Source organism: Neodiprion virginianus, chromosome 6, assembly GCF_021901495.1.
Source record: "Neodiprion virginianus isolate iyNeoVirg1 chromosome 6, iyNeoVirg1.1, whole genome shotgun sequence".
In the NCBI taxonomy this organism is placed as follows: Eukaryota; Metazoa; Arthropoda; class Insecta; order Hymenoptera; family Diprionidae; genus Neodiprion; species Neodiprion virginianus.
This window is the reverse complement of record NC_060882.1, coordinates 15,925,656-15,953,254: the sequence shown is the minus strand read 5'-3', so window position 1 is coordinate 15,953,254 and position 27,599 is coordinate 15,925,656. Positions and strand designations below refer to the sequence as shown.

Here is a 27,599-nt window from a genome sequence, read left to right as displayed (position 1 = left end):
GGGATTCCGCGAACTACGAGGCAGGTTTTTTTTTTTAGTGTGTTCGAATTGTTGTTTCAGAGGTGCAATCTGAGTCCACGCAAACTGATTGAAACAATATACCCTCAACGTGTGAATAGTAACTCGAAAACTCCGAGGTTGACGTTAACATTTCAGTTATCAACAAATGTAAACATAGATTGCGTTTTGCCTCGAGTTTTGTGGCAGTGGTGTGAATTTATAGAGATCGCGTTGTTCTGTATCAATTTTTCAACGTCACTGGAAAAGTACACCGATCGTGCGAAATCATTTTCTTAAACAAACACTAAAGTCTTTTTTCACGAGCCACGATTTTTCTACTAAAACTAACTTCAAATTTTAGGTTGTTGTTCGTCCACTGACAAACTAGAAAAAAAAATTAATTAATTTTGGCCAATTTATAGAGTATTGCCTGTGGAAGAAAAAACGGCTATTAAAGTAAAAAAAAAGTCGGAGGAATCTTTGATATTCACGTAATAGCAGAATTTCTACATAGTTATATGGAGTAATCATTTGTTGATTTTGCTGTCAAGATGTCGATTTTTAATCGTCCATGTTGATTATGATAAAATGAAGAGATTGACAAAAATTGAGAAATAAGAATTAATTAATTACGATCTCCGATAAGACCGATAATTAGTGTGGAAAATATATGAGCATCTTCGATGAAAGGTGTCTTATTGTCGGTCAAGTACGATTTTCAACGTGCTTGATATTTTGATCATAGATTCGTCCGAAAGTGTAAACGAGCTTATTCAATTCTCAACTCGGCCGATTTCTGCCGAAACTAACATAGATCGATAAACTGCCAATTCAGTTAAAGAAAAATCTTTACTGAAAAGAAAACTTCTACGTTAAGGTTCGTTCAATCTATCGTTTAAAATTTCAGGCATAATGATTTTGGTTAGATCCTGTACCCCAAAAAATCAAGACTAACAAACAAACTTAGTTTGCTTCGATATTTCCTTGACTCGCTCGTACCAAGCTGAAAAATTTGATAAAAAAAAAGTACGAGCCACGACATTATACATATTTAGTCGTCGCACCTTGTACCTGCAGCAGCAGCAGCATCATTCGGTATGCGGCACAAGACATGCACTCTATTATCTTTACATCGCACAAGAAGGAGGCTGAGGAGGATCGGGAGGAAAAAGAGGTGGGTCGGGGAGGGTAAGGGAATGCAAGGAAAGAAGGATAGAAGGAAAGGAGAACGGACGGAGCGACCGCGTTGAAAAGCCGAAGCAAAAGAAGAGGGATTCCTTTGTCCGTACAGGTGCGCTGCTGGCAGGCGGACAGGCGGCAGGTTGCTGGATGCTGCAGAAACCGAGAACAGGTTTTCACAAAACTCAACCAACCCTCGAGAACCCTCCGACGTTGTACACACAAACACGCGTAATACCCTTGCCGCTGCTGCTGGTTCAGGGATTGTGTTCGAACTGAAAACCCTCTGCTAAACGCGCGCAGGTAAGTATGCATTAGGAGAAACAAAAACTCGAGCAACGGTGGTGCAGGACCCAGTTCGGCGTACCTACCTCGTCGCATTATTGACAAGCCTTGAAAGCCTACGGTGTGAGTTATTTTAGGTAGGTATGGTAAAGCTGCGAGCCTTGGTAAAAGCGGATATTCCTCGAGGCGCGAGACCTAAGCCTGGTCAATGGAATGGCTGGTCATAAAACCGATCACTTGGAATACGCATAGGACATTTTTCAAGCTCCTTTAAAAGCGTCGTGAATCGAACAATCGAATTGATTGTTGTGGGGGAACGTTAAAATATTCACAGCCTTTTTCAGTTATTCTATGAACTGAAAATTACTATTTTACACGTATGTGAAAAACTCGGTTTCAAGCTTAAAACACGGTGAATTTTATTGAGGACTGGTCATTCGACTCGAAATTTATCTTTAACGTACAAAATTGAAATCGAATCGGACAATCGTACTGTATGTATTACGTAAGAAACTTGTAGTGAGATTCTTTACATAATTCTCTTCAATTCTGACAAGTTTTTCATCAACCTCATTGTTACCCCGCCGAACACGAAAAAAATGAGTTAATATTTAAGTAACCAAATTATTCTTCATTCATATTTAACGGAAGATTTTGATTGTGTAGATCAGTAACGCGTTACCGTAATCAAATATTTATGAGGAGCGGCATATTGTCAATTCAGCGAAGTGAATATTGTTCAATTGCTACAGCTGTCTCGATGGTAAAAATTTTCGTCAAACCAGCGATAATAACTCTTTGTCCGAGATTTGAATAGGAAAAAAAGAAAAGAACATAGAATCGCGTGAAAATAATCATGAAAATAAAAGAAATATAGGGGAAAAAAATTAATGCACAGCCATAGCCTTGAAGCTTGTGGCCAGGGATTCCGACCGAGGAGATATTATCCCGCTGCAGGCGAGTGGACAGTACACCCATACGCTATAAATACTACGCAAAACTATATATACAGACGGCTGTACGTGCTCGTGTGTATATGTAGGTGTCAGCGTCGGTATTTGAGCCATGGACAACTTTGTAGAAGCACGCGACCCAATTACCGCGCGCGTTTAATGACGTACTGTACAATTGTACATACAGACGTCAGAGATACCTGAATCAAAAGTTGCGTTGCGTACGGTATGTATGCACAGGTAGATAAAACGCGCACCTCAGCATGATAGCACCCTAAATTTTCTCGGTAATCACAAACTCGTTAAAAGAAGGGAACCACGTGATCTATGGGTCACGACACGAGAGGCACGCACACGCGCGCAAGAACGAATATTGTAAACTTAAAAGTGTGATGTCAGATATGGAAGGCTGTTGGTTTTTTGTTGGATGATGACTTTGGAGAAAATGACGCGTGAATTCTATGAAATGGAGGTCGATTATTTTGTAAAAACCTTGCGCTATGCCTCCATAAATCATTTAATACTAAAGGGACGGTCGGTTTAGTATCACCGTTACGAAGAAATTCAAAAAAAAAAAAATATATCTGTGCGTATGGTGTTACATTTACGAGTACCTACGGTACTTGAAACACGTTGCTCGCCATCATTCCCACGCCAATACAGCAGCTGTCTCGACTGACCGAACAGCAATGGTCCCTGACATTGTGTCAAGTACGAAATATAATATCTGCAAAAGTGTCGCGTAGCGTGTACTACGTTCGTACTCTTATTTCTCCTCGGCTCCGGGTACACATTACATATCTATAGCTGTTGAAGAGTCGTAATATCACGTGTACAAAAATGATTCCCAGAAATAAAATTTGTTCCAAAGTATGCGACTTTATATCATGGAGATGATTGCATATAGCCTAGTGATTGCAATGAAATTTCCTGAACTCAGTGGTAAAGGATGTAATAACAGTTTTTTGAACGTACATTATACAACTCCGTCCTTTTCCTCGTAAATAGATTGTCAATCGGTTATTCAAAGTCATTACGGTAATTGCATCGTTAATGATAAATTTGTATCACGGATTTTTGGACGAGACAAATTAACGCATACGAATGAATTCCATTAGATTGAAACTAGTAACGTTAGCACAACGATGCATGTTTAGGAAATTGTTTATTCGCAACTTCACGACTGCTCGAAATTTAGTAAACCGTAATAAACTCGGTAATGAAGCAGACCGTGTTCATATTTTGAGAATCCAACTCTTTCGACATATCATTCTAAAATTCCAAAGTAATGATTTTATACCCAATGTTCCCTTACGTCAACGTTAATAACGTCAGCCTCGTTCGATTTCGATGAGCGTAGGAACTGGGGAAATATGCAGATCCAATCACGTTGTGGTTATAGTTCTTCGTTATATTATAAAAAGAAATAACACTAATCTGGTATTGATTATAGTGGACTCTAACTTCTCGTTTGCACCGGCTCGAGGGCAGGAAGTTTAAGAGAGTTTACCGCAATGTGCCTGGATCGGTATACTTTCACCTTTTAATCGTGTAATCCGAATAGTACTGGTTTTCGTAATCTTTTCAGATACGAGTGAAAACTTTTAGCAAATGTCACCAAAGCTATCATTTATTTCTGGGAAGCAGCTGTGTCCATAAATAAAATTCGTGAGCGCGATGTGATGTACAACGATATAACACGTAATTTGAAACATTTTCAAGTACAAGGTGGTTATTATACAGCACTCAAGACGTCTTCCCGCGAAAGAACAACCGTGTGCACATCTACATATTAAAATGATGTTGTTTCAGGTTAAGGTTATATTTTTTTTCTTTTTCAAGTCTTCTGCATACGTAGGATTGTATTACTGTATATAAAACGTCTGTCCGTAGTTCCTACAGTGCAATCGTGGGTGGCGAGACTCAATTTACGCCAAGTACGGTTAATCGCTCCCCCTCTTCACTCGCTGTCCAATATGACGTCACGAAATACTCGTCTCATCGTCGTATTGATGCTCTCCTCTCAGAGACCTCAGATCCGACTTTGAGATTGCGACGCGTTTCGCCGTAACGATATCGTGTATATTTTCAGAGGAGATGCCCTGTACGCCTTGAAGACGGTATTATTCGCAGAGCATTAGTCTGGTTCAAAATAAACTTGACGTTTGAAAAATAAGCCCTTGCCGGGGTTAAAATTGCGTTTTTGTTCCGCGACCATGTACACGAACACGATGTAACGGTAGGATTGATTGGAAATTGTCGTGTTTCGGCGAATGGACATTACGTACAGATTCAATCAGCGTGTACTGATCATTGACACTTGGACAAGAGCTGAACATTTGTGACGAGTCTCCGGAGAACTCGCGAGTGACTAATACATAGCACCAGGAGAGGCTAGCTAGTCTGTGTCAGTTATCGATTGAATTCTTTGAGCATTTTGCGATAAGGTACAGTACACCACGCATTCAGCAGATACGTCACAGTAGTTTAGTATCGTATATAGGTGTCAGAGGTGCGTGTTACCTAGCCACGTGCGGTTTGGAAAGATCAACTTGTATATATCGTGTCTGTAAGGATTGAATGAGTGATCGTAGATTTTTTTCAAATAAAATGAAAATCAGCTTGTATCTGATGCCTTCGTCCTACCAACTGTTTCAAGGTCGTACTGTTCGATTGTAAGTGAAAGAAAATCGATGAATTGTTATTATAATCCTAATTTTTTCACTTTCAACTGCGCTCAAAATGAATTTTTCAAATATAATGACGAAAAAGAAAACGAATTTCAGTACAAATTTGAGAACGATTTGATGAGTAGATAATCGTAATCCTGTCGTCTCGGTTTTCTCGCCATACTTTACGCACCGTACAGGCCAATGCGCAAAACCGTTACAAGAACGAAGTTATTAACGTTAATGTACCAAAATGTTGAAACAAAAAACACTATTTTGCACCTTTGAATATCTAAAGAAGTTGATTTTACAAAATCTGAGTTTGTTGATGCTGTACCAGCAGTTTACCAGATGTCAAGTAATCCCAAAGTTTCAAAACAACGACTTTTTCCAAAGACGCGTCGTTACAATAACGTTACAAACTTCAGCCTGATAAATCGTTAGCGTTTGAATACAAGTTTTCTTTCTAAAATTAAAATGTTACCGAATTTAACGCGGGAGAAACAAGAATTAGAAACGCAATAAGACGATCGTCGACTTCCTCAACCGACTGTACGCACCTTCAAACAGAATTGAAAGTGAAACGGTCGGTCAACGGTATTTTACAACGGTCGCGCGCACGTAACCGCCGCTTAGAGCGCGTTGGTGTCGAGTCTTTCGCATGGTGTGAAAATGGGAAGAAAATCGCCAAGAAGGAATATGGCCAAAGTGGCGGAATGCGATTGGGAGAATTTCACCGAGCTTCGGAAATTTCCGTAGCCGTTTAGTCCATGGCGAATTATATAAACGGTCGCCGCCGGGACCGGACCAAAGAATAAACAACCGCAATACCAAGGACAGAGATCGGAGGGCCCGGTGTAACCGTCGCGACGCGACTTTCAAGGCGCCAGGACCCGAAGAGAGCAGCCAGAGAGAACAAAGAGAGCTTGAGCGCAGGTAAGCATTATACTCATCTTCGATGTAATGCTCTCAGGTAAATTTCCCGGTAAATTTTTCTCTACCCTGCTCTTAGGATTAGTTTGAAGCCCAAAGGACTCGCACTCTTACAATTAGACCTTGCTGCAGGTAGATAATTCGGAGCCGAGAACAAACCGGATTCTCACCTGAGAACAAGTGAAAAGATTTTTCCCGTTTAAGGGGATGTCCTTGTCGATTTCGACGCCAAAGTATACATGTAGCTCCAAGTATCGACGTCCAGGTATCTCCAACGAAAAAAGGGCTCAACAGTCCCATTCTATACACAATTTTGAACAAGAACACTCCGATGCATTTTCATTTCAGGCAGAAATAAAGAAATTGCACGGATTCTACGAACCGTAACAGTAAGTTCGTAGAATTCATGCACCGGAAAATGGATTTCAGTGTTTTTGTATAGAATTGTGAATAGAATGAGACTATTGAGCCCTGTTTTTCGTTCGAGATACGTGGACATCGATATTTGGGAACATATGCAGTCGAAATCGACCAGGGCACCCTTTTAATAACCTCGCTTTTGTTTGACGATTTCACATTTTCCAAAGCTCGAAATTACACAATTTATGGATTCACCCCTCGTGACTTGAAATATTCATAATTATTCAACTGTACTATAACGTACCGGTGTTTGTGCCGTATTATCGAGCCTACTCTAAAATCTGATAAGGTAGTCAATGAAAAATAGTAAAGGCAAACGTTCGAGTGTTGCCGATGAAGAAAAAAACTCAACCGTACGATCACTGAAAGCAGTGCTAAAAAGCTATTTTCTCTACTGCTTAAAATAAATGCATCAACGAAAAATCGTGAAGCGATTGAGTCTCCGGGTGTTGGTAAACTTGAAGCTGAGTGGGCGAGCTATAAAGCCTGCCAAATTGCGTTTGGATAAATAGTCTAGGAATGTTATGGGTAGATGGTACGTATTTTTTGTCGGTTCGTGAGAAGTTTATCTGCTATGAAAGCGCGAATGTCGCCGTCGGAACTTGTCTGATCCCGCGACTAGAACATATAATCAAAGTAAGATTCGACTGACCCGCGAGGTAACCATCAGGCGTTTGCAGACAGACCGCAACGTCTGGGATTATAAATAGTTACGATATACAAAGTCTGACGGTCTGACTTTGGCGGAACTCGATCACGGGTAAACGACACATTGGCTAGAAGGTGTGTGTAAACAAAGGAATGACCCAGAAAATTGAAAAACCCGAATTAAGCCGAAGTTTGTAACGAGGTTGTTGTGATGATGCATCTTTAGAGAAAATGGTTATTTTGCAACTTTAGGATTACCGGAAATTTAGTAAACTGTTACCAAATACAGCATCACAAACTCAGATATTGCAAATTCAACTTCTTCAGTTATTTTAACGTTACAAAGTTCAGCCTCGTAAATCCAACGCCGCTGGAACCGTTGAAAAAAAAAAAGACTCCATCAACAACAATTGCACCGCGGTGCAACGCAGCCGTCCGACGGTTTTCGAAACTCGCGCCCGTGGCTCACTTCGGACACCTGCTTGAGAACGGTTGCGACACGCACTGAGATACGATCGCGATTAGCGTCAGCGTTGATACGAATTTTACCAAAAACAACAAAAAGTCACACTCACATGTAAGTTGCAGCAACAGCAAAAGAGCAGCCACCTGTCTCCCGTGAGCCGCCATTGTCCGGAGTTTAAAACCGGTCAGCGAGCGGTCGCCGTTCTCTTCCTCTCGGTCCTTCGTTCGGAGATTCAAATTTATTTATAACAACCGCCGTCGTAACGTTTTCGATGCGTATTTCGGGAGCGTCTCTTATCGCTAGTGAAAATCGGCCCCGAATAATCGGTTATTCACTCTGACACACGCGGTCAAGGCTCGGACGTCTCTCCGTCTGCGTCTATCTTTCTCCCGAGCTCTCTAATCACGCCCGCAAATCGACTTCAACGCGTCGTCGCTGTACGGTGGACGATTTCATACTGTGGCGGGGAGTGCCGCGCTCGTTTGATCCGACCCGTTCGGGCGAATTCGGCCGCGCTCGGCAAGCCTCGGCAAGCGGCGTCGCAGGTACAGCCGAAGAGCGAAGACAAACGGCCAACTTCTCGGTGTTCTCGCGCGGCCTCGCTACGCATTTCTAGCGACTCGCGAACCTCGGGCCGTCACGTCGGCCGCGCCCATCGCATCCAGCGCTTTAATTGTTACAGCACCGTACGCGTTGACCTGCAGCCTTGTTACATTCGTTACCGTAGATCCTGAAACCTGAGGTGCCTGCATTCTTCGCTACGACTCTTCGCCCTGAACACCTGCCTAATTGGTTTATCCTTAAAATTAGCCGCATCAGGATAAGGTGGGGAGGTTCGGTTCGTCCGACGCCAGCCCTCAAGAAAATATTTCGTTGGTTGGTTTCGGCACCATGAACTTAAGTATTGTTCAAATTTTAGGAAATGTTCGGGCAGTTCGGTCTTCACCTAGTAAATCACACTCGGAATGCATTTTCTTGCAAAAGAAAGTTTTTACATTTTTGTGTGGGTATTGACTGTAAAATTTCGAAAGTTGAAACAAAAAAGGACAAAAATTATTGCTAACAATAAGAAAATTTATCAATAATAATATGTGATATTGAATCGAATTACAGGAAAACGATTGAACACTCAGTTTTGTCAATTTCTAGTAATGCATTAAAACTCTTTCCAGTCATAGATTTCTCTATACAATTATTCTCATTGTCAGAAAAAAGTATATCAAGCGTTGATATACTTATACTTTACAAAAACTTGCAACGCGTTTCGATTAATACTAGGAAATAATAATAGGTAATGTACAAAAAATGCAAAGAAATCTCGAAAGTGCACATAATTTTATACTTCAGAGTTTTTCATTTACAACAAAGGGGTAAAAACCTTTATGAAAAATGGTGATAAAGGTGATTCCATTCTTTCTGGTTTTTTGTAAGTACTACACTCAAGTACTAATTCTTTGTCTACAAGTAACACGGAAATCTTCTATCACGAATATTTCTCAGAACAATAATCTACCTGCCAGAAGGAAACTGTAAGAAATGTATATGAGCAGGTATAAATTAATCACCATTTTTAAGCCATCATGAGACATTTCTTAACCCAGGCTGATTCATGTGTAAGCTATTCTAAACTAATGTTTGCCACATGATATTCGAATAACTGGTTGAATTTGACGATTTTCATTCTTCTCCAACTCTCTGTTTCCTTGTTTTCATGTACAGCATGTAATTATTATAAAAACGAATTATCAACATTGCGGTAAGTATCGTGCTTGCAATATGAGTAAACTAGCATACGTCGCAAGACAGGTTTTGAAACGTTGTTTTATCGTTTTTATCGTTTTTATCGTTTTTATCGTATTTTACAGTTTTCAACTTTTTTTGTGCTTTTAACACGAAAACATGAAATCAAACACACACCGCACCGCACAAAGGCAGAAACGGAAGCTCATTCGAAAGTCGAGGGGAGACAGAAAATTGAAATGGAATTGTGCGAAGGTTTGAAACGACGCAGGGATGTTCATGTGAAATTAACTGATTGTCGTGCGAACGAAGCTGATGTATACGCAACGAAATCAAACGTCGAGTATATTACCATCTCGCCGCCTATAGCGTTTACCCAGTACCCTATTATATTATACGCTCTTGACTTCGAATGGGAAACCAGTCGGGGTGAATTTCGTCGGAAATAAACACATGAGAGTGCGCGATGGCAAATCCCAAAAAAATCGCACAAGGCAAACAGAAAACGTACTGCGATTCATTTCTATAGAGCAGCGTTTATTAAATTAAAGGAGAGAATCGGCAATAGGAGTGAAATATCAGGCTTCAGGATAGTAGATGGTGTATCAAAAAGGCAATGTAGGTATTTGAACGCCGAGTGTAACATAAACTGATTTCTATTTTTTTAAAACCACCAGTTGATGATAATTACCCGTATAGCGGCATTGACTGTCTCAAAAAGCAAATAGATAACACAGGCCCACAAAAAAAAACAAGTGTCTGAACTCGGCATGCGAAACATGTTTTCTCGCGTACTTTTTATCGCTGAATCCGAATCTGAAGTCAGACTGAAGTCTTCCGAGCCGATTTTCAGTAAATGGCTGTCGAAAGTAAGAAAGTAAGTGATACACAGTCGTATGAGTTTTCGAAATTACAATCATCATAACTATACGTTTTTGGGGTTGCTGAATCCGAATCTGGGGTCGGTTTGACCGTATCAGGTGAAAATCAAGGTCAAAACGAGAAACAACTGATAAAGCAGAGACAATCACCATAACTATACGTTTTTGGGATCGCTGAATCCGCATCTTTAAACGTTCGCATCGAATACAAGATGAACATTTGTTTGCATAGTAGGCTGGAGCTTTTTTATAAAAAAAATTTGATTATCTACAAAATTAAACCAAAAACACCATCCCAACTTGAACAGTTTTCGAGATATTTCAGTTAGTGTTTGAAAAATCCAAACCGGATGAGACACCTTTCAGAATTTTACTACGGAGTTCCGACTTTACGAGGCTTCATTTAAGGCTAAAAATTGAATTTTCGAAGGGTACGTAAGAAAAAAAAAAGTTAGTGAAAACGACCCTAATAAATGTCTTTGAAGTTCCTATTCAAGTGGGAAAGTCTCTGCCGCCTAGTGTCCGAAATTGGTAATATTTCGAATGAATTATCATTTGGATTGAAAAATACAAAACATGCACATCAAAGAATCACAAGACTATCGAATCAACCCAAATTTTGTTTCGGTGAGATAGTATTCCTTTGGTATAACCAAACGTAATTTTTTTGTTGTAAGTGCGTATGCATTGGTGTTGAGACTTCTTGAAATAAATTTCAAGTGTATGTTTGCAATTTTCAACAACACGTGATTGTTTTAAAGTAAGTAAAGTTGTATTTCATTGTATCAGTGGATTACTTGAATTAACAATAAATACGGTACATATAGCAACTCAAGAATTCTTTTTTGGGTTCACTCAAACATATCCTCAATTTTTCGGATGAATAAAATTTTATTGTTTTGGAAACAGCAATATAATTTGATGAACAAAATAACTTTTTGAAATGAATATCAAAATCTGCCTAGTCAAACAAATGCTTGTTTCAATATATTATACATTTTTGATTATAGTTATCATTGATTATGTCTAACAAAAATCACAATGTAACAATTAGGGGAAAGTCCCCCAGTACCGGACACCTAAGGTTATTCGTTAATAAAATCGTTATTTAAGTGAAAACATAATTATTTTTATTTTTATCATAATCTTTAGAGTATGTTTAACAATATAGGAACTTTTGGAATTAGTATATAACGTTAAACTAAGAATAAAATACAATTTTATTTAGTAAGAAAAACTAGGGTGTCAGAGAAGTGTCCCCTAGTACCGGACACTAATAGTACGGATGGAAAAAATGTCTTAAAATTTAATGAATTTTGCAGTGGTCACATATATATTTGTCAAAGCACTCAGGGATGTCTGCGCGCATCTCATGCGCCCATTCCTTGCAATTGCAGCACTGAATCCAATCCTCATCGTTCTCTTCAAGACGTACAAGGCACATGGTTTTTCTTTGCGTTGCTTCGCGTGTTTCCATTGAAGAATCACCAACAAACTCTACAGTTGTCTTACGTTTTTTCGGTTTCGTAGCACGTTTATTGTCAATAGGCTTTCTTTTGTTTGTACTTGTGTTTGCCTTTGACATTTTGACGTTTCCTTTTTCTTCGAGCATGGTCTTGTACGGCGACGAAGTCAAAATCTCACTTTTCTCAGCCTTCCTGCGTCGCGTCGTGAAGAAGTCCAGTCGAGGCTTAAAAGTACATTCGCCTCCACTTCTCATAATCTTCACGCGATCGCACAAGGTACTTTTTGGTACTCCATATTTCACTGCAGTCTCTCTACCTGTCATGTTGCCACTCAAGACTCTTTGAACTGCCTTCTTCATAGTTCCTTCGGACCATTTTCCTCTTTCGAAGATTATTGATTGGTTAGCCATGGTAGAATAACACTAAAACACGTCTGAACAAGTTTTGTACAAATAGTCAATATCAGAGAAAAAATTGGGTGTCCGGTACCGGGGGACAGATCAGGTGTCCGATATTAGGGACCCGTAATGCACAGCTAAATAATGAAATATGTGCTTGTTTGCAAATATATGAATTTTTATTGACCATTACCTGAAAGAATACATACCAACGAACATCCCAGACCAAAAATAATAGAACAAAATCATGCGTTGTTTAAAATAAAGAAACGTGAAACTTAGGCGTGACGTAAATTTATGCCAGCCCAAATGTTCAACTGTCTCTCTAGCGACATACGGGCGCTCACTGCCACGTCGTTGTGCAGGTTCGAACCACACAATAAAACTATTGATACTTTGTTTACTTTGAGATTTACGACGTCTGTCCGGTACCTACTAGGTGCCGTCCGGCGTTACGGGACTTCCCCCTATCACGTCAAATAAAATAGAAATGAAATAAATTAGTTATTTGGTTGGATAACTCTTTTTCCTCGGTGTATACTTCGAGTATCCGGATAGTTAGTATATGCAGGGAAATTTATAGAAAATTTGAAAAACAAGTTTAAGGAATTTGAAAAACAGTCGTGTATTTTTGCAACACGGTTTTATAAAATTGTGAGCAAGCTGTCCAATCATACGGAATGAAAGGCAATCCCATTTTGCCGTACAAAAATTATATTCTTGCTCCATCTCTGCCAAGAAAATCTGCAGTGAATTCTCAGATACTTGCAAGAGTATACATATGATAGTACTCATAACTAACGCGTAGCTGTAATACTTGTAGTACTACTATCTTGACACGAACCCCGTGCGGGAAACCGAACTATTCGTATTATTTGGATAGTTTAAGGGATCGTCTCAGTGTGAAATTTTCAAAAAATTGTTTTTTTTGTTTTGCATTATCGTATAGTATACACTGTTCTAAACATCCTCTCAAATTTTTAAATCGAAATTCAAATTATGACGGTCGCTACAGCGTTTCTTGTAGAAAGGGAACGGGTTTTCTACCTGCGCGAGTACTAAGGTGCTTAGGTTCTATAACCTTGCAGAATAAACTGTCCAAGCATTTCAGTTCGTTTTTGACATCCACCACGGATAGACGTACGAGAGAAACCCCCAAGAAAAAAATCAAGACCTGGCATCGCCGATTGATCGTAAGTAAACGATTTATATAAACTTTTCCAACTTCAATCTTTAAGGGGTTAGGTGGGTTTCAAAAGCTCAAAATAGGTACATTTTTATGAATTTCTTTATACTTAATCAACAGAATATTTCATTCCATCAATTTAACACATAAAAGATACATATTTTATAAGTAGTTTGTGAAATTTTCATTGAAAAATATTGAAAATTAAGGCGTGGACACGTCGTCTGCTATGACCCCACAAAAAAAAGTTCTCTCGGCGTAGTCAGGATAACTCATGACAGATTAATCTGAAATGCAAAAACCAAAAATTTTCTGTTAGTAGATGTTTAAAACTCGTACTTGGACGAAGGAAAAAAAAAAAACAAAAATTACATTTTGGGCGGCGTTGAAAACAAAAAACCCTTATTTTGAGTAAAATTTGCACCCTTCATGGCCTTGAAAAATTACTTGGAATAGAAAAAAAAAAATTCCTTCGTTCAAGTACGAGATAATGTTATTTTGAAGAAGTGTGTAAAATTTGAAAGAGATCGGTTCATAAGTTTTCGAGAAATCGTGACTACCGATTTCAAAAATGTAGTTTCGAGAAAAACGCGATTGAAGATTTACATTCAAAAAACATGTAAATAATCGTACTTACACCGTATAATGATGCAAACCCACGTTTTTTCCACGTGCCATCACCTGACACGGTAACATCTGTCGTATCTTCAACATTATTTTCATCACACGTTAATTTTTTTTCTTGATTTGCAGCAGACAACAAAATTGATTCGGCAACAGTTATGACGCACTCATGTATTTTTATCAACATAAAAATTGTACGTTGATGCATTCAAGAATGAGGAACTTATATCCATCAAACCACAGAATGTTTTACATCCGGCAAGTCCTAAGCCTAGAATTCGCATCACAAAAATAAACGAACAATAGCTAAGCAGCTGCCTCGATATATCTGCCTCCATATACCTGCGTCACGCTCGGTTATAGCCTGATGGGTGAAACATCCAAAGGCTATATCTCTTAGAATATGACTCGGATCGTTTCAAAATTTTAAAGGAATATTCTCAACATATTCAATTATAAGATAAGCAAAAAAAAAAAAATTCGATTTTTTGAAATTTTGAAACCCACCTAACCCCTTAAACGCGTTTTTCTCAGAATGGTGTTTTTCAAAACGGTTTCCACTCTCAAAGGAAGAGTTTTAAAGATATCTAGTTCCAATTTTGGGAGAACATTTTAAACGTCATTCTTTATCGCGCTATGGAAGCTTTTTTTTTTTTTTTGAAAACTTCCTATTTTTTTTACGAAAAACTGTCGAAAAAAAGGGTCACATTCGACACTTTTTGTTCAAACCGCCGCCATTTTGTCAAATTTGAAAAAAAAAACCCCTCCATAGCGCGATAGCGACTTTCCTACAGATCAATAATCTTTTTGAAATTTTTTTTTCAGATCAAAATTGCGGCCGTCATCGTGGAAACCGTGCAGCACCTTTTTTTTTCACGTGAAATTACAACAATTTATACAACAATGATGCACTCAATAAATAAACTTAAAAAAAATCATTTTGTATTCTTCATAAACGTATTTATTTATGAAAAAAAAACCGGACCGATTAGTTTATTTGAACATTAAAAAAAAAATTCACGAAAATCAGTGATTTTTCGGAGGGTCACACTGAGACGATCCCTTAAGTATCCAAATAAATCAAGTGCTTTAACTATTCGAATAGTTCGGATGGTTCAGATAGTACGGTTAGCCGGGTACTCGAGTACTCGAACTATTCGGATATCCGAATTTGATGCGTTGGATCCGGTGGACACAGGTTGTTCGGAAATACGGTTATCCAAAAAAGTGGTAGCTCTATTCAATAGGCAATGAAAATACGTGCCGACAACACGATATGCCGAGAGAAAGTGCTTCTTGTGTAATTGGCATAATTGGCAAGTCTGCCAATTATCTTCTTAATCAACAACTTAACAGATTGTTGACGAGCAGCAGACGAAAAGATTAATACGACAATGTGTCTGCAGGTGCAGAAATCTGCGACGGTTTGACGAAAGCACTACAAGTAACGCTAATTGAAATTAATCGCTATACATGGTTTAGCTAACAATCGTTTTATTGCTCGGCGATTAGTTATCACGTTTGATTTCAGCTTGATCACCCCTTCTTAATATAACTTGTCAGTGATGGAGCGCTTCCGCGTGTGTTACGACAAATTCAAATAATTCCTAATTCAATATTTTGGGAGAAGTACAATGACATTGTGTAAATGATAAATGTAGGTGAATGAATAAAAAAGATAACAAAAAAAAAAGCATAGGTCATTACACGTTGCCAAAATAATAGTTCTCTGGATTATACGGGATTCCAAAATATTCTGACAAATCGGCGTTTCTATTGTAAAAGGAGGCGGTAATAGCTTCCGTAATTGTGATAAGAAGAAAAAAATATTCATCTCGAAATATCATATTAGCACGTGGTGTACAAGTTTTTGTTCTCATTTTACGACATTTAAAATTATTCGATTTCGCACCACCAAAATCAAACTGTAACAACTCAACAAATCTCGTTTCTTCAAAACCGCCATGAAGACTCATATATTACGATTCATTTAAAATGAATATGAATTCACGAAAAAAACTTTTCTTTCCACGTGTTATAGTTTTGTTTTAGGCATGTGATATAATGCTTCGCGAATAAAATTCAAAACTTCAAAATGACTCGGCAGATGTGCGCGAGTACTTGATTTCGTTCATAATTTGTTCCAGATGTTTCGAAAACTGTGGAATCGAGACAAAACCACATTGTGTACACGCAAGTGTAATCTTTGCTGTAATAACGAGAGTCACAAGACCGTGCGATAGCACAAGACTATCAAATTAGGCAATACAAACGACAATCACACTACGCTTCTAAAAACGAAGAGGCAAACAAATACATATTCTGTTCGCAAAAGACGTTAGCAGATAACGCTTGCTATTAAATGGTGGACTTTCTGCATTTACATAATTAACCGAGGAGAGAAAAACGCGAGTGTCTGCACGCAATTTAAGCAGAAAATTCACAATATAGGTTATACTTAATATCTCAAAAAATTTATATCCATTACGTGAATTTGTAAATCCGGTCACCTTATATTTATATTTCGATTTGTTTCAATAAGTGCAAGCATCGATCACTCACACGTATTTCAGATCGTTTTCCGTGATATTTAAAAAATATCTAGATGGCTGCAGCGATCGAACTTTGGCAGGTTGTTAACACGAATAGTGGGCATTGTAAAGGGTGGGAGACATTCGCATGTACATATGTACATACCTACGAGCACTATTGTGCAAAATAATGAGTGTTACTATCTAGATGAAAATTATTCATACTCAAACTCTTCAAGATAAGATGTAGGATGTGTATTCAAGCCTCTGTAAAGGAAATCCGATTTTCGCCCTCACTGGAGCGTGCGTAAAGTGTCCCATTTCCGGACAGTGCGGTAAAACGATGTTGTGGCATGCGCATAACTGATGTGCTATATTTTACACACTGGTGCTGTTTTGGAGCATTCGCACTTTCTAATAATTCAATTTCACGCACAACGTGAATTTATCCAAGATAAATAGCTTCCTAAACTCACAGAATTTAGACCAATTTACAACTTGGGATATCGACTCAACTATTCTAACTGTAATACTGTTGTGGGTGAAACGGTGCTCAGTGTCTGTAAAGTGCGTAAAGTCATTAGCTATATCTTGAAAATGTGATTCCACTCGTTCCGGGCGGTCGCCATCTTTATTACGTCAATGTGAGCATCTGTGTGTCAGCTGTTGCGCGACTATTTTATCAACATTTTACTCTAGTTTTAGGCTTGTTTCTCGCTAACCGGAAATACTTCGAAAACCTTGCGTGACAATTTTATGCAAGGTACCGTTTCCACTCATCAAATGTTCGAAGCATTTCTTACTTGTAATTGAGAATTTGAGGGGTATACCTGAGGTACCAACAATGTTTGCCTTCACATTTTGGTTGAATTTTACCAGCGTGAATAAAGTCGTTGGCAAATGCCTACGAGAGGTTCGTCCGTGCTTCAAAAAATACGACTGACTCGGGATTACTTCTTGCGTAATTAATGAGGTACTGCAAACACGTGGTGAGAGTAACGTATAGCTTGTACATGCCGACTAGTCAAGTAAGTGCGTCCTTGACGTAGACGGACGTGGTGGTTTCCGACCACGTGGGGTGGAGAAAAAAGGGGTTCGGTTACATCGCGTGGCGTCTCGCGGCGGCGGGAAGGCTTGGCCAGGGGAAAGGGGGGCTGCAGATTTGTTTAACGAGAAGTAACATGGTACCATACATTGTTGCAGGGAGAGGGTGAAAAATCGAAATAGTACAAAGCAGCAGAAACGGAGTTGCAAAAAATATCATAAGTTATAATGTTTTATAGGTGAGACTAGGTTAGGGTTTGTTTGACTTGCTTTATGTGTGAGTGCCTTGGTGACAACTTAAATCACGTTCAATATTTGCTTTCATTCGGATACTATTCACAGGATAGAAGTATAATACATGGACTGGTTTGAAACATTTTTCTCATTCTTCTTATCTTTTAATTCTAATATGGCGTGTTCCGTAGGTAATCGGCAAGCTTCAAATACCGATAACTTACCATTCGAGTATTTGTACTGAATTAAATGACATGAAAAATAGTTGCAGTTGATTGTTGGTCGATATGGTATATTTCCTTTATTTATTTTTAGATCGAAAGTGAGATCGCCTAATTTGAATACTGGCTTTGAAGATCCATCGGTGTGAGTGATTCTGAGGTTTTTTTAAAATGCTCTTCGTATTTGTTATAAGGTTACGATTTGAGTGTACTAGTTACTTTTTTTTGTTGCGACGTTGACCATATTTTTAGTTAGTTAGTGTTTATTTCATTCCAGTCGATTGATTATAAGACCTTGCTCGTTTGCATATACCATTCAAGCCACGACAATTAGATATAAATTATAAGCGCAAATACACACAAACAATGCCGCGTTTTCCTTTACTACGTATTAGATTTTAGAATTTTTATTTCGAACAAATAAGATCTCTAGTGGGTATATATTGTAACGATTCAAATGTGACCGCGCAATGAACACGGCACCAGCGGATGAGGTTCGACCCAGGGAGTGGGGCACCTGGTCACAAATTTAAGAAGAAAGGTTGCTTGGTCTATGTCTCTCCAGGAGGAAGGAGGTGCGAAGGTTCCCCTCTCTGAAACTAAGTCGTAACCGATCGAAAATCGACAAACTAATAATAATAAAGTAAATCTAAACCACGAGGACGAACATTTCAAATTAATAATTAGACACTCCAAAAGCCAAGCCAAATTTTAAAGAGAGACGATATAAAACGAAGAAACAATAAAAGTGAAATCAAAAAATATAGTGCCTCGACGAAAGACGGTTATTTACAATTATTTATCATTTTAACAATATCCACCAGTTTTAACAATATACACTATTTTGAACTACATACACCTGGAATGAATGAATTGTGGAATGGATGAATGAACGAATCTTGGACCTAATGACAGCTCATGTTTTAACATCTTTATAAATAAATTAAAATTTCACTCTGTTGTTCGTACTTTATAAAAGATACTTAATATTGATTTCGCCTAATTTTTAATTTTCAAAATAGTCTTACAATATTGAATTAAATATCGTTACTGTATGCATCGCCATTTGAAGGGTGGCACGGTGAAGCTGTGCAACTGCCAAAGTATCGAAAATACATTCGTTATTTTGAGAAATTAAAAAAAATTATGGGAAGTACGATATCCATGGCGTCAATTTTTAACCATTGATTCTTCACATTTTTACCAAAATAAAGAGAGTTTCAAAAATGAAAAATTTGCCGTTTCGGCTGCCTTAAGGAGGCATAAGCAAAACCACAACACTCCACCCAGTACGAAAAATGGGGAAGGTGACTGTCGCATCTCAAAGGTTAGCACAAGTTCGATCTCTATATCTTATTGAATAATCGAAATATCAACTTTTACCACTCTCTAATTTTTATTTACTTCAATTCAAAAACCCCAAATTTGCCATCGAATTTTGCCGCTATGAAAATCGTACTCTTGTCAAAAAATTCATACGCACTCCTTTGCAAAACGACATGGTTTACAAAAACTTATTCGCGAAGTTGTAAAAAGTTGGCACGGTAAACGGTGCCAGTATCATCTTTATGATTTTTCGGGAGAGCAAAAAATTGTCTCAAAATTTGATTGATTAATTAGAAAGAAAAATCGCAAAGGACTCTTTGCAGTTTTTCAAACTCTTTTAAATGGCCCAAGCCGCGATTTAATACAGCAATCCGTCTTCGAGAAAATGATGAAAAACTCGCGCAAATCGATTTTTTCTGTGCCAGTAAGTCCACACTTCAAGCCTATTCTTTCTTCTTTCACTGAGAGAAATTTTTAGTTCCGGTTAACGCTCAGTCCTTAACTATTTTCATTTTTTACCACAATCGAAAAATATAGTTCTAGGTACAAAATGAAAATTAATTTTGCAGCTGTTACCAGAAAGTCTAGTATTTGTTACTGCTCTTTCTCATTATCATCACTGTTACTGTATTTTCTTGCAATTGTTGCAAAAGTTTAATGCTTGTGCAACAAGAAATTGATGTTAAAGCCTTATTCAACTAAAAAAGTAGAGTAAACCGAACAAACTGATTTTGGGTTGCAATTACGCAAAAAAGATCGACAATAGCGCAAAATGATTACGGGTCACTCATTTTTCGTAATCCCAACAATATTCAAACGGTTTTATTAACGATACCTGTTTTACTGAATTTTTCTAGTAACTACGACAAATGAAATTTTTCTCAGTGCTGCTTTAGATTTAATGCCTAATAGTTAAAAGTGGTCTTTTCTGTACTGTGCGCACGCGCTTTCGGAAACAAATCTAACATTACGCGACCCTAACCTCAATTTCATGTTTCGTGAAAAAATGCGTAATATACTCTTGTTATTCATATAAAGGATGCGACAAGGCAACACGGATGCAACGGTCTTTTCGCCTCGCGTGTTTGCAATATTCGTCTTCGGCTCACCTACGACTCATATTGAAAACTTACGCTCGGCTCGAAAAGACTCGAGTTTGGTTCCTTGTTAAACAATATATCATTTCACTAGAAAAATTTCTCTTCGCCTCATTTAGTGAATTCCGTGAGCGAGAATCATACAATTGTACACTATGTGCGTGCAGTGAGAAAAAACTCTAAAACTTCAATGAATTGAATCGAAGCCTTTGTTCATCTAATGAAATAATTGAACGTTGATGACCATGCGCGAAAATAAGACGCAGTTATTTTTTCTATGATCAACATGTTTTATACAACTGAATAAAATTCAGAATGAATTTAATTATCGAAACACGATCAACCGAATAAGAAAAGAACAAACTGGTTGAAGAAGTCATGAATCCATCCGTAGGATGATCCACTAATTGCGATATACTCGATTTCAAAAGATTTCAGCTGAGTCAGTCTGCAATTAATTTGTAGAATTAAACAAATGTGACTGCGTTCCTTATTTAATCCTCTCGGTCAGGAGTGTCAAGAATCGCGTAACGAAGCATCCGCTTGAATGTCGATGGCACAGTTATTTTCGCGTGAAGAAGTTCCTGTTAACGCACATGCCACTGATCCTATTACACTACATATTCAAAGTAGTCGTGCAACAGCGATGGCCACCAAGCCAAAAATAATCAACGCATCGATTAATCAAGTACAAAAAAGTAATCGAACTCGACTCGATTGAATCGGGACGAATTAATCGATTGATCGATTATTGCGTATTTTTTTGAATCGTTGCGTATGAAACCAAAATTTCGTAAATTTCAGTACGTAGTCTTAATAGCAGAAAAGTTTTTTGATGATTTATAATTTCATTCAAAGTATGTTTCAATTCCAATTGGAAATATTTATTTATCTTTCACTTATTACATCAAATAGATACTTAATAAGTAAGACGATGATAATAATTCGTACTTTAATCCCATAAATTGATAAATTGTATCGCGCCGTTCATGGTCATAAAAAAACAAAAACCTATTGTAAGTAAAAATAACCGAGTCGGTCGATTATTTGATTTCGTAAAATAATCGATTGTCTTTGGTTATCCTTAGTAATCGAGTTTGACAACGAAGTTAGCGCAGAAAATCCACCTTACATCACGACTTACATCAGTTACAGCCGCTACAGTTACGCACGCATACGCATGTTCAGATCGAAAATACAGCAGAGATGAGCGAGAAAGGTAGCGAACATGCGGGGCTACGTGCAAGAGGCGCATGTAATACGCGAGCATTGAGCGGTCAAAGGCGTCGGCAGCGGAGGTGTTCGGCGGCGGGGGGGGGGGGGGGGGGGGGGGGGCGGAGGGGAGTGATCTCGCGAATGACGTCCGAGATGCTGGTTGTGTTGGAGCAGGTCGGCTGGCGCCTGGGAGGCAGGCAGCCAGACGGGCGCCAGTTGAGGAGAGGGAGTATTCCGCGGGCGAAATGGTGCGGCGGATGCCGCCGGGAAGAAGAGGGCGGCAGAGAAAGGGAGAGGCGGTGATGGGCGGGGGAGGGGGGGGGGGGGATGAGAGCAAGCGAGAAGAAAATACGACGACGCTTGTGACAAGGAGGGACGGAAGCTAGGCGCGGCTGCCTGCGAAGAGAAATGGGAAATGCGTGCCTGCGTACCGAGAGAAAAACACCGGCGTTGTATTGCGACAGAGATAGTACGGATAAAAAAGTGACGGCAAAAAGGGAAACGGCGGCAGTTTGTATTAGACGGCCCTGGTAATTAACGGGACCAAAAGTCGGGCGTGCCTTGAAATTCTGATACACCTTCACGTTAACGCGGGAGATGTGCTGGCTTTGCTGAAAACGAGGGGTTCTAACGGGCCTTGGGGTGTGCTTAAGTTGGGATTTGATTGGGATGGCTAGGAGAATTTTCGGTTCGCGGATGATGGTGCAGATTAGTAAGGGATAGTTATCGAGTAGCTTTAACAAGTTTGGTCGATATGGATTATCTGTCGTGCTGTTGTGAGTTTATGGAAACCGTATGGTTTTTATACCTGTGAGGAGTTCAAGCTTTGTAAAATTCATTTTAGATTTCTCGTCATAGTTATAGGAATTATGATGAAAGTTGGGGGCGCGTTCGCGGGACGTAACATAAACGGAAGATTGATCATCATTCGTTTGACTGTTGGGTAAGTTTTGGTATTGTAGTTTTTTTTCGTGTTACTCAATGCCTGTAGGGAAAAGCAAATTTGACCCTTGCAATAAATATTTTCAACCAGGCTATAAATATTTACTGTTTTACGAGAATCTCTCAAACATGTAAATGTTTTTCTTACGTTTTTCTAGGGAATGCTAGAGCCTCTGGGTGTAGCACGACCTTTACATTATTACATGTATCATTCACCGAATGTGCGGCTCGTGAGTTTTAAAAAATATAAAAGTTATAAGATATAAGATAATATCTGAACTTTCAAAAAATCGATAATTTTTGCCATTTATTTCTACCAAATTACATAGCTATAGCATTCAACCACCTAGACGTATTAAAGTTGAATTAGACGATTGTCACTGCAGAATCGCGTATTCATAAAAAAAAGAAATATCCTAATTACAATATTTCATCCACCGTAACTATAGAAACAAAAGTACATTATTTTGATAAATCACCGTAAACTTAATTATTACACATGTAACGGAAGCTACTGAAGACTATAATAAACGCACGATGACATCAGGCTTTATAATTGCAAAAAGGTGCAAAGCTTAGTTCATCCGGTTAGTTTTTATCTATTTTTCATACGTATACCTATACAAGTATGGAGAACTCTTCTGTAGCGTCAGGAATCTTAGCAATTGAAATCGGACCGATTTCTCAATTGCGGATCTTACAACAAACGAGTCTTGTTACTAATCAATGGATTGCTCGTTCGCTTCATCGTGTCGTTATATCGTCAATATTAGTGGTGATCCGTCATCGCCAAGGTTTCGAAAAGCTTGTACCTCTGATAAAGCCTGCACCGATTATTCTCATTAGTAAAATAATGTTACCGGTCAGTATATACGGAGAATGTGATTGGATCTACTTTTTCGATGTGAGATGCAGCTGGCGATATCAATCCTTACGCCAAAGAATACTACAGACTCTTCTAACTCGTTAGCAGGTATACGTCCTTCATTACGTAAGTCACAACCTACGTATTCAGAAGCGCGTAGACGCACCTGCCAGAGCCGACAAAACGTTGGTTCTTATCTCCAGACAAAAACAATGGTAACAGTCGTTGATAAGAGTATGGAGCTCAACCGGCGAGAAGCATGTCAGCTTTCGAAACCGTGGTTAGTCAGGGAAAGAGCTCGAAAAATTCCGTCTCTTGGGATAACAAGTGAACCAATTACATGCTGGACTGAATAATTATCGGAGGGCAGTAGCTCCAGACCTTCGGCCTCTCGCAGTCCTTTTTCTTTATCATTTGTCACCTTTGTGTTTACGGCGAAATGCAGTCGTGGCTCACTGTTTGTGTCGACTCAAGCCTGGATGCGCTTTTTTATTTTTTCAGTCCTTCGTTTTTACCCTTGGAGTTTGAAGTGGTTCGAGTATACGAGAACCATACCTACGGATGTCGAAATGCGCAGACTCTAAGTGGATGTAACAAACGATCGTGGTCCCTATCTTTTCCTTTTCCTCTTCCTCTTCCTCTTCCTCTTCCTCTTCCTCTTCCGCCTAGTCTTCTCTCTATAAAATTCTATTATTTACCCATTCTAAATGCACCGCAGAATCTGATTCGATTCGAATTCCTTGTACGACAAGGCATCGCCTCTAGATCGCGTCTGCCTTCGACGTTTCAACTGTGAAAGGACAGCACCCTTTCTAGTTCCTCTCCTTTCCTACCACGAGAATTGGCGAGGTAAACGAATTCCGGTATCGATCTCGCCGAGGCTGTACGGTTAAGAGGGTTACGCAACATACGTGGTGGTGCTGGGATTAAGGCGGCACCTTATACATACTCGTATACGCCCGCTTGAACGAGCCTGCAAACGTGGTAAGCCTCTCACTCTGTGTCGTTACTACAAATTGGAGCACGATATTTTCACACTGAAACCGTTGACAATAAAAACAATCCTGCGTCGTATACTTGCAGTTAAGGATAAATGGGCCCAACTATCCAAACCAAAAGTCAGCGAAAAAAAACAGCTCGAAAAATCTCCAGCAATCATATTTGCTCCAATTAATGTCAACACGAATGAAATAACAGGTGTCAATCTGAGCTAGTTCAAATAACGTAAACTAATGTTTGAATGATTTCAGAAAAGGTTTCGGAATTATTGTAGAACGTTCGAAATGATTCAACTCTGGTGCTGTTGATCCGATCAATTTTGGGCACCACTAGTTGCTTTGTGTAATTTATAATTAGAAAAAAACTCGTTGATATCGATGCTAATTACACTCGTAACTTGTAATTGAAATTTTTCTATCACAATTGTAATTAGTATTTTTCTTTCTGTCAATTACAAATTACATTTGTAATTTATTTATTTGTAATTTATTACATTGTAATTTATTACATTTGTAATTTGTAATTAGAATGTAATTAATTAATAAAACGACCAACACTGGACCCGATTACAAATTTTTTTGAGTAGACCCCTATTCACCCTTAATTAAATGAGACTTAAGAGAATATTTTTGTCTCGGCTACAGAAGTTTAAAGCAGGTTTCATCACATTTTCGACAATGAGCAAATGACTAACGAATTCTTTCGAATGTTCTGGAAATTTTTTCGTACTTCCGTATTTTCGATCGTTGTTGAATAAATTTTGTTCGTTGTTTTAAGCTTTACCGCGACCTCGATTATAGGCTCGTAGTCGAACTATCGTTACTTTAAAAGCCCAGCAATTCAAATATCGCTGGAACTGTTAAAAAATCGTCGCACTTATTACAAAAAGAGATCTTCCAAATACTTGCAAAACAAGAAGACATTATTTGGGGGGATCGAGGCTTGTTTTTTTGAGAGGCAGCAGTCCCTGGTAATTAAAACGTTGAAAAATAAATTCTTGCAACCAGAAAATATGCGTTTTTTCAACGTCCATGACAACATCGTAATTTGAGAATTGATCAAGTAGTTTTTTGACTCTCCGCCTGAATCGTGGCTTCTCATAATAAATTTGGGTCATTTCTCGATACAGGCAAACATAGTGACCTATAAACCGCTGGGATTGACTTTTTTAGTGCTCTCATTTAGCCGTAATCGAGGTCACTGCACCGCTTCGAACCGTCGTAAATACTGGAAGAATTTCTTTATATATGGTGCGTCGGGTAATAATTTCACTCGAAATGGAAGTTCGTCGCGCCTTTGTGTACATTAGACGATACAATTCGATCGTAACGAGGGGTGCAGAGTTCTTGAAAATCATAACATAGCTGTGGGTCTATTTTATTCCATTTCAGTGATTTGCACTTTGTTATACTTTAAAGCAGATTGTCATAGATTCGGATTCATGTATGATTTATCCATCCGTAGAGTGCTGATTTCACATACCTACATAAGATTAAATAAAATTAATTTATATTGAATTAAAAATTTTGCTCGCTGCTTTACGAACGTCACTGTACGCTTAGAATCCAAAGCTTACGTCATGAAAATATTGTATTCACCTCAAAAGTTTCGAGTGAAATGTTTTGTTAGGGGAAAAAGTAAAATTCACAAGTCAGTTCTACATATTATAATGTATCCGCACTACTCAAGTATCACTTACTTCTTGCAAAATATTGTAGTAAGAATTACTCTTGCCTGTTTCCATTCGGTAACGCTACGTCGTTGCCAACCCCTTTCGAAGTGTGCTGTGTGTCTCACTGCAGGGAACGACGAAACACTTGAAGGGTATGATTTATTTTTCCAGAACGATACAGCCTAGGAACCCTTACTGCCAGGTTGGAAAGCATTATTTCTCCGGGGTGAGTTTACAAACACAGACTCTGCGTTTCTGGTAAAAGGACTCGTTGTTCGGTAACCCGCCAGTCTAAACCCAACGTGCCGGAGCAACGGAAGCCGGAAGTTGGTTTCCTTGGAGAATTGCTGTTTACGTTGACCCAGAAGGTATACACAAATATGAGTCTTTTACTCTCGGATAACACAACGGCCCTCATTCATGTTCCCCAATACAGGACTCCGGCCGGACTAGCTTTGTCCTTGGGTCTTGAATTCAGCGGCCCCGTAAGAGCGCGCAGTCTGTCTTTACAAGTTTATGGTGGCAACGCATGCTTCCTAATGGTATTTATCGGACGCATACGTCAGACTTCCACACATATAGCAAATTCCCGTTTTTATGGGCTACGTGAGGTGTAATGATAACATCAGCGAGAAAGTCAGAGATGAATCAGTGTAGTTCTCGACCTTGAACATTAGGTCATTTGTGGGATTTATTCTAGAAATCAAATATTGAACACAACAACATAAATTTGTAGATGTACAATATGCACATATTTATTCATACTTCGTCAAGTTACATTATGTATTATTAAACTAAGACATTTTTTTAAAGACTATGAATAAATGGTGAAATGTAAAGACAAAACAACATGTATGCAAAATTAAAGGACAGATCTCTTTATTTTCTCGTATTAGATGTTCTGGTTATGTCATATTTTCCGTCGCTTAACTTATTAACGTGAGTTACGGCAGCCGCGTTGCAGATTGCTTTCATCGACAACTATGACCAAATATAACAATCATCACTCAATATTTCGTAACTTTTTAGATGTTCATCCATATGACAATAGGTTAATTTCTTAGCAGTGATAACTAGTCTTCATCTTCTTTTAGAACTAATGTCTGAATACTGGACTGTATAAAAAAAAATTGACCTTATTCGTTTCAAAATTCAAGTAACAAATATTATTCCAAATGACGAGCAAAAAATGCTTTCAAAGTTTCAGCTCTTAATATCAATATGAAGAAGTGTATCATGGCAATTTTCTACTTCCCATTTAAATAACATTATACATGGGAAATTTTTTTTAATTTGGAATTGTATAACTCGTCAATACATTATAAGACCAGAACGTACATTTGTAGGGAATTGAATGCTCTACAAAAAAGGTCTCTTATCATTTTATGATAAATCTACTCTTTCAAAAGTTATTCAAGTACCTCTTAATTTTAATATTAAGAGCTCAAACTTTCGTAGCATGTTTTTTGGTCATTTGGAACAATATTTTTGACTCGAATTATAAAAAGAATAGGCGGTTCTTTTGATACATTCTACTGTACACTATGAAATTCAGGAACGTCATCTGAAAAAAATCACTACAACACGCCTACTTCTGGTCTACCT

The 27,599-nt window shown here is 38.5% G+C and overlaps 1 protein-coding gene and 1 long non-coding RNA gene across 7 annotated transcripts in view; one reads left to right on the top strand and one right to left on the bottom strand.

The window, feature by feature from the left end:
- LOC124308222 (fasciclin-2) overlaps positions 1–8,015 on the bottom strand; it is a 75,247-nt gene extending 67,232 nt beyond the window's left edge. For all 4 annotated transcript variants that reach the window (XM_046770725.1, XM_046770727.1, XM_046770726.1 and 1 more), the window contains exon 1: positions 7,663–8,015. In XM_046770725.1, coding sequence (XP_046626681.1) covers positions 7,663–7,717 — 55 coding nt within the window. In that variant the 5' untranslated portion in view covers positions 7,718–8,015. The remainder of the gene's footprint in view (positions 1–7,662) is intronic.
- LOC124308224 (uncharacterized) lies at positions 5,464–26,830 on the top strand. 3 transcript variants are annotated; one of them, XR_006908948.1, is made up of 5 exons: positions 22,000–22,228; positions 22,361–22,459; positions 23,825–24,307; positions 26,166–26,362; positions 26,431–26,830. It is a non-coding gene; the product is annotated as an uncharacterized LOC124308224 (long non-coding RNA). The 3 variants fall into 3 exon arrangements; XR_006908949.1 differs by lacking the exon at positions 22,000–22,228 and adding an exon at positions 5,464–6,022 and having other exon boundaries at positions 26,166–26,830; XR_006908947.1 differs by having other exon boundaries at positions 26,166–26,830.
- Positions 26,831–27,599: the final 769 nt, after the last annotated feature.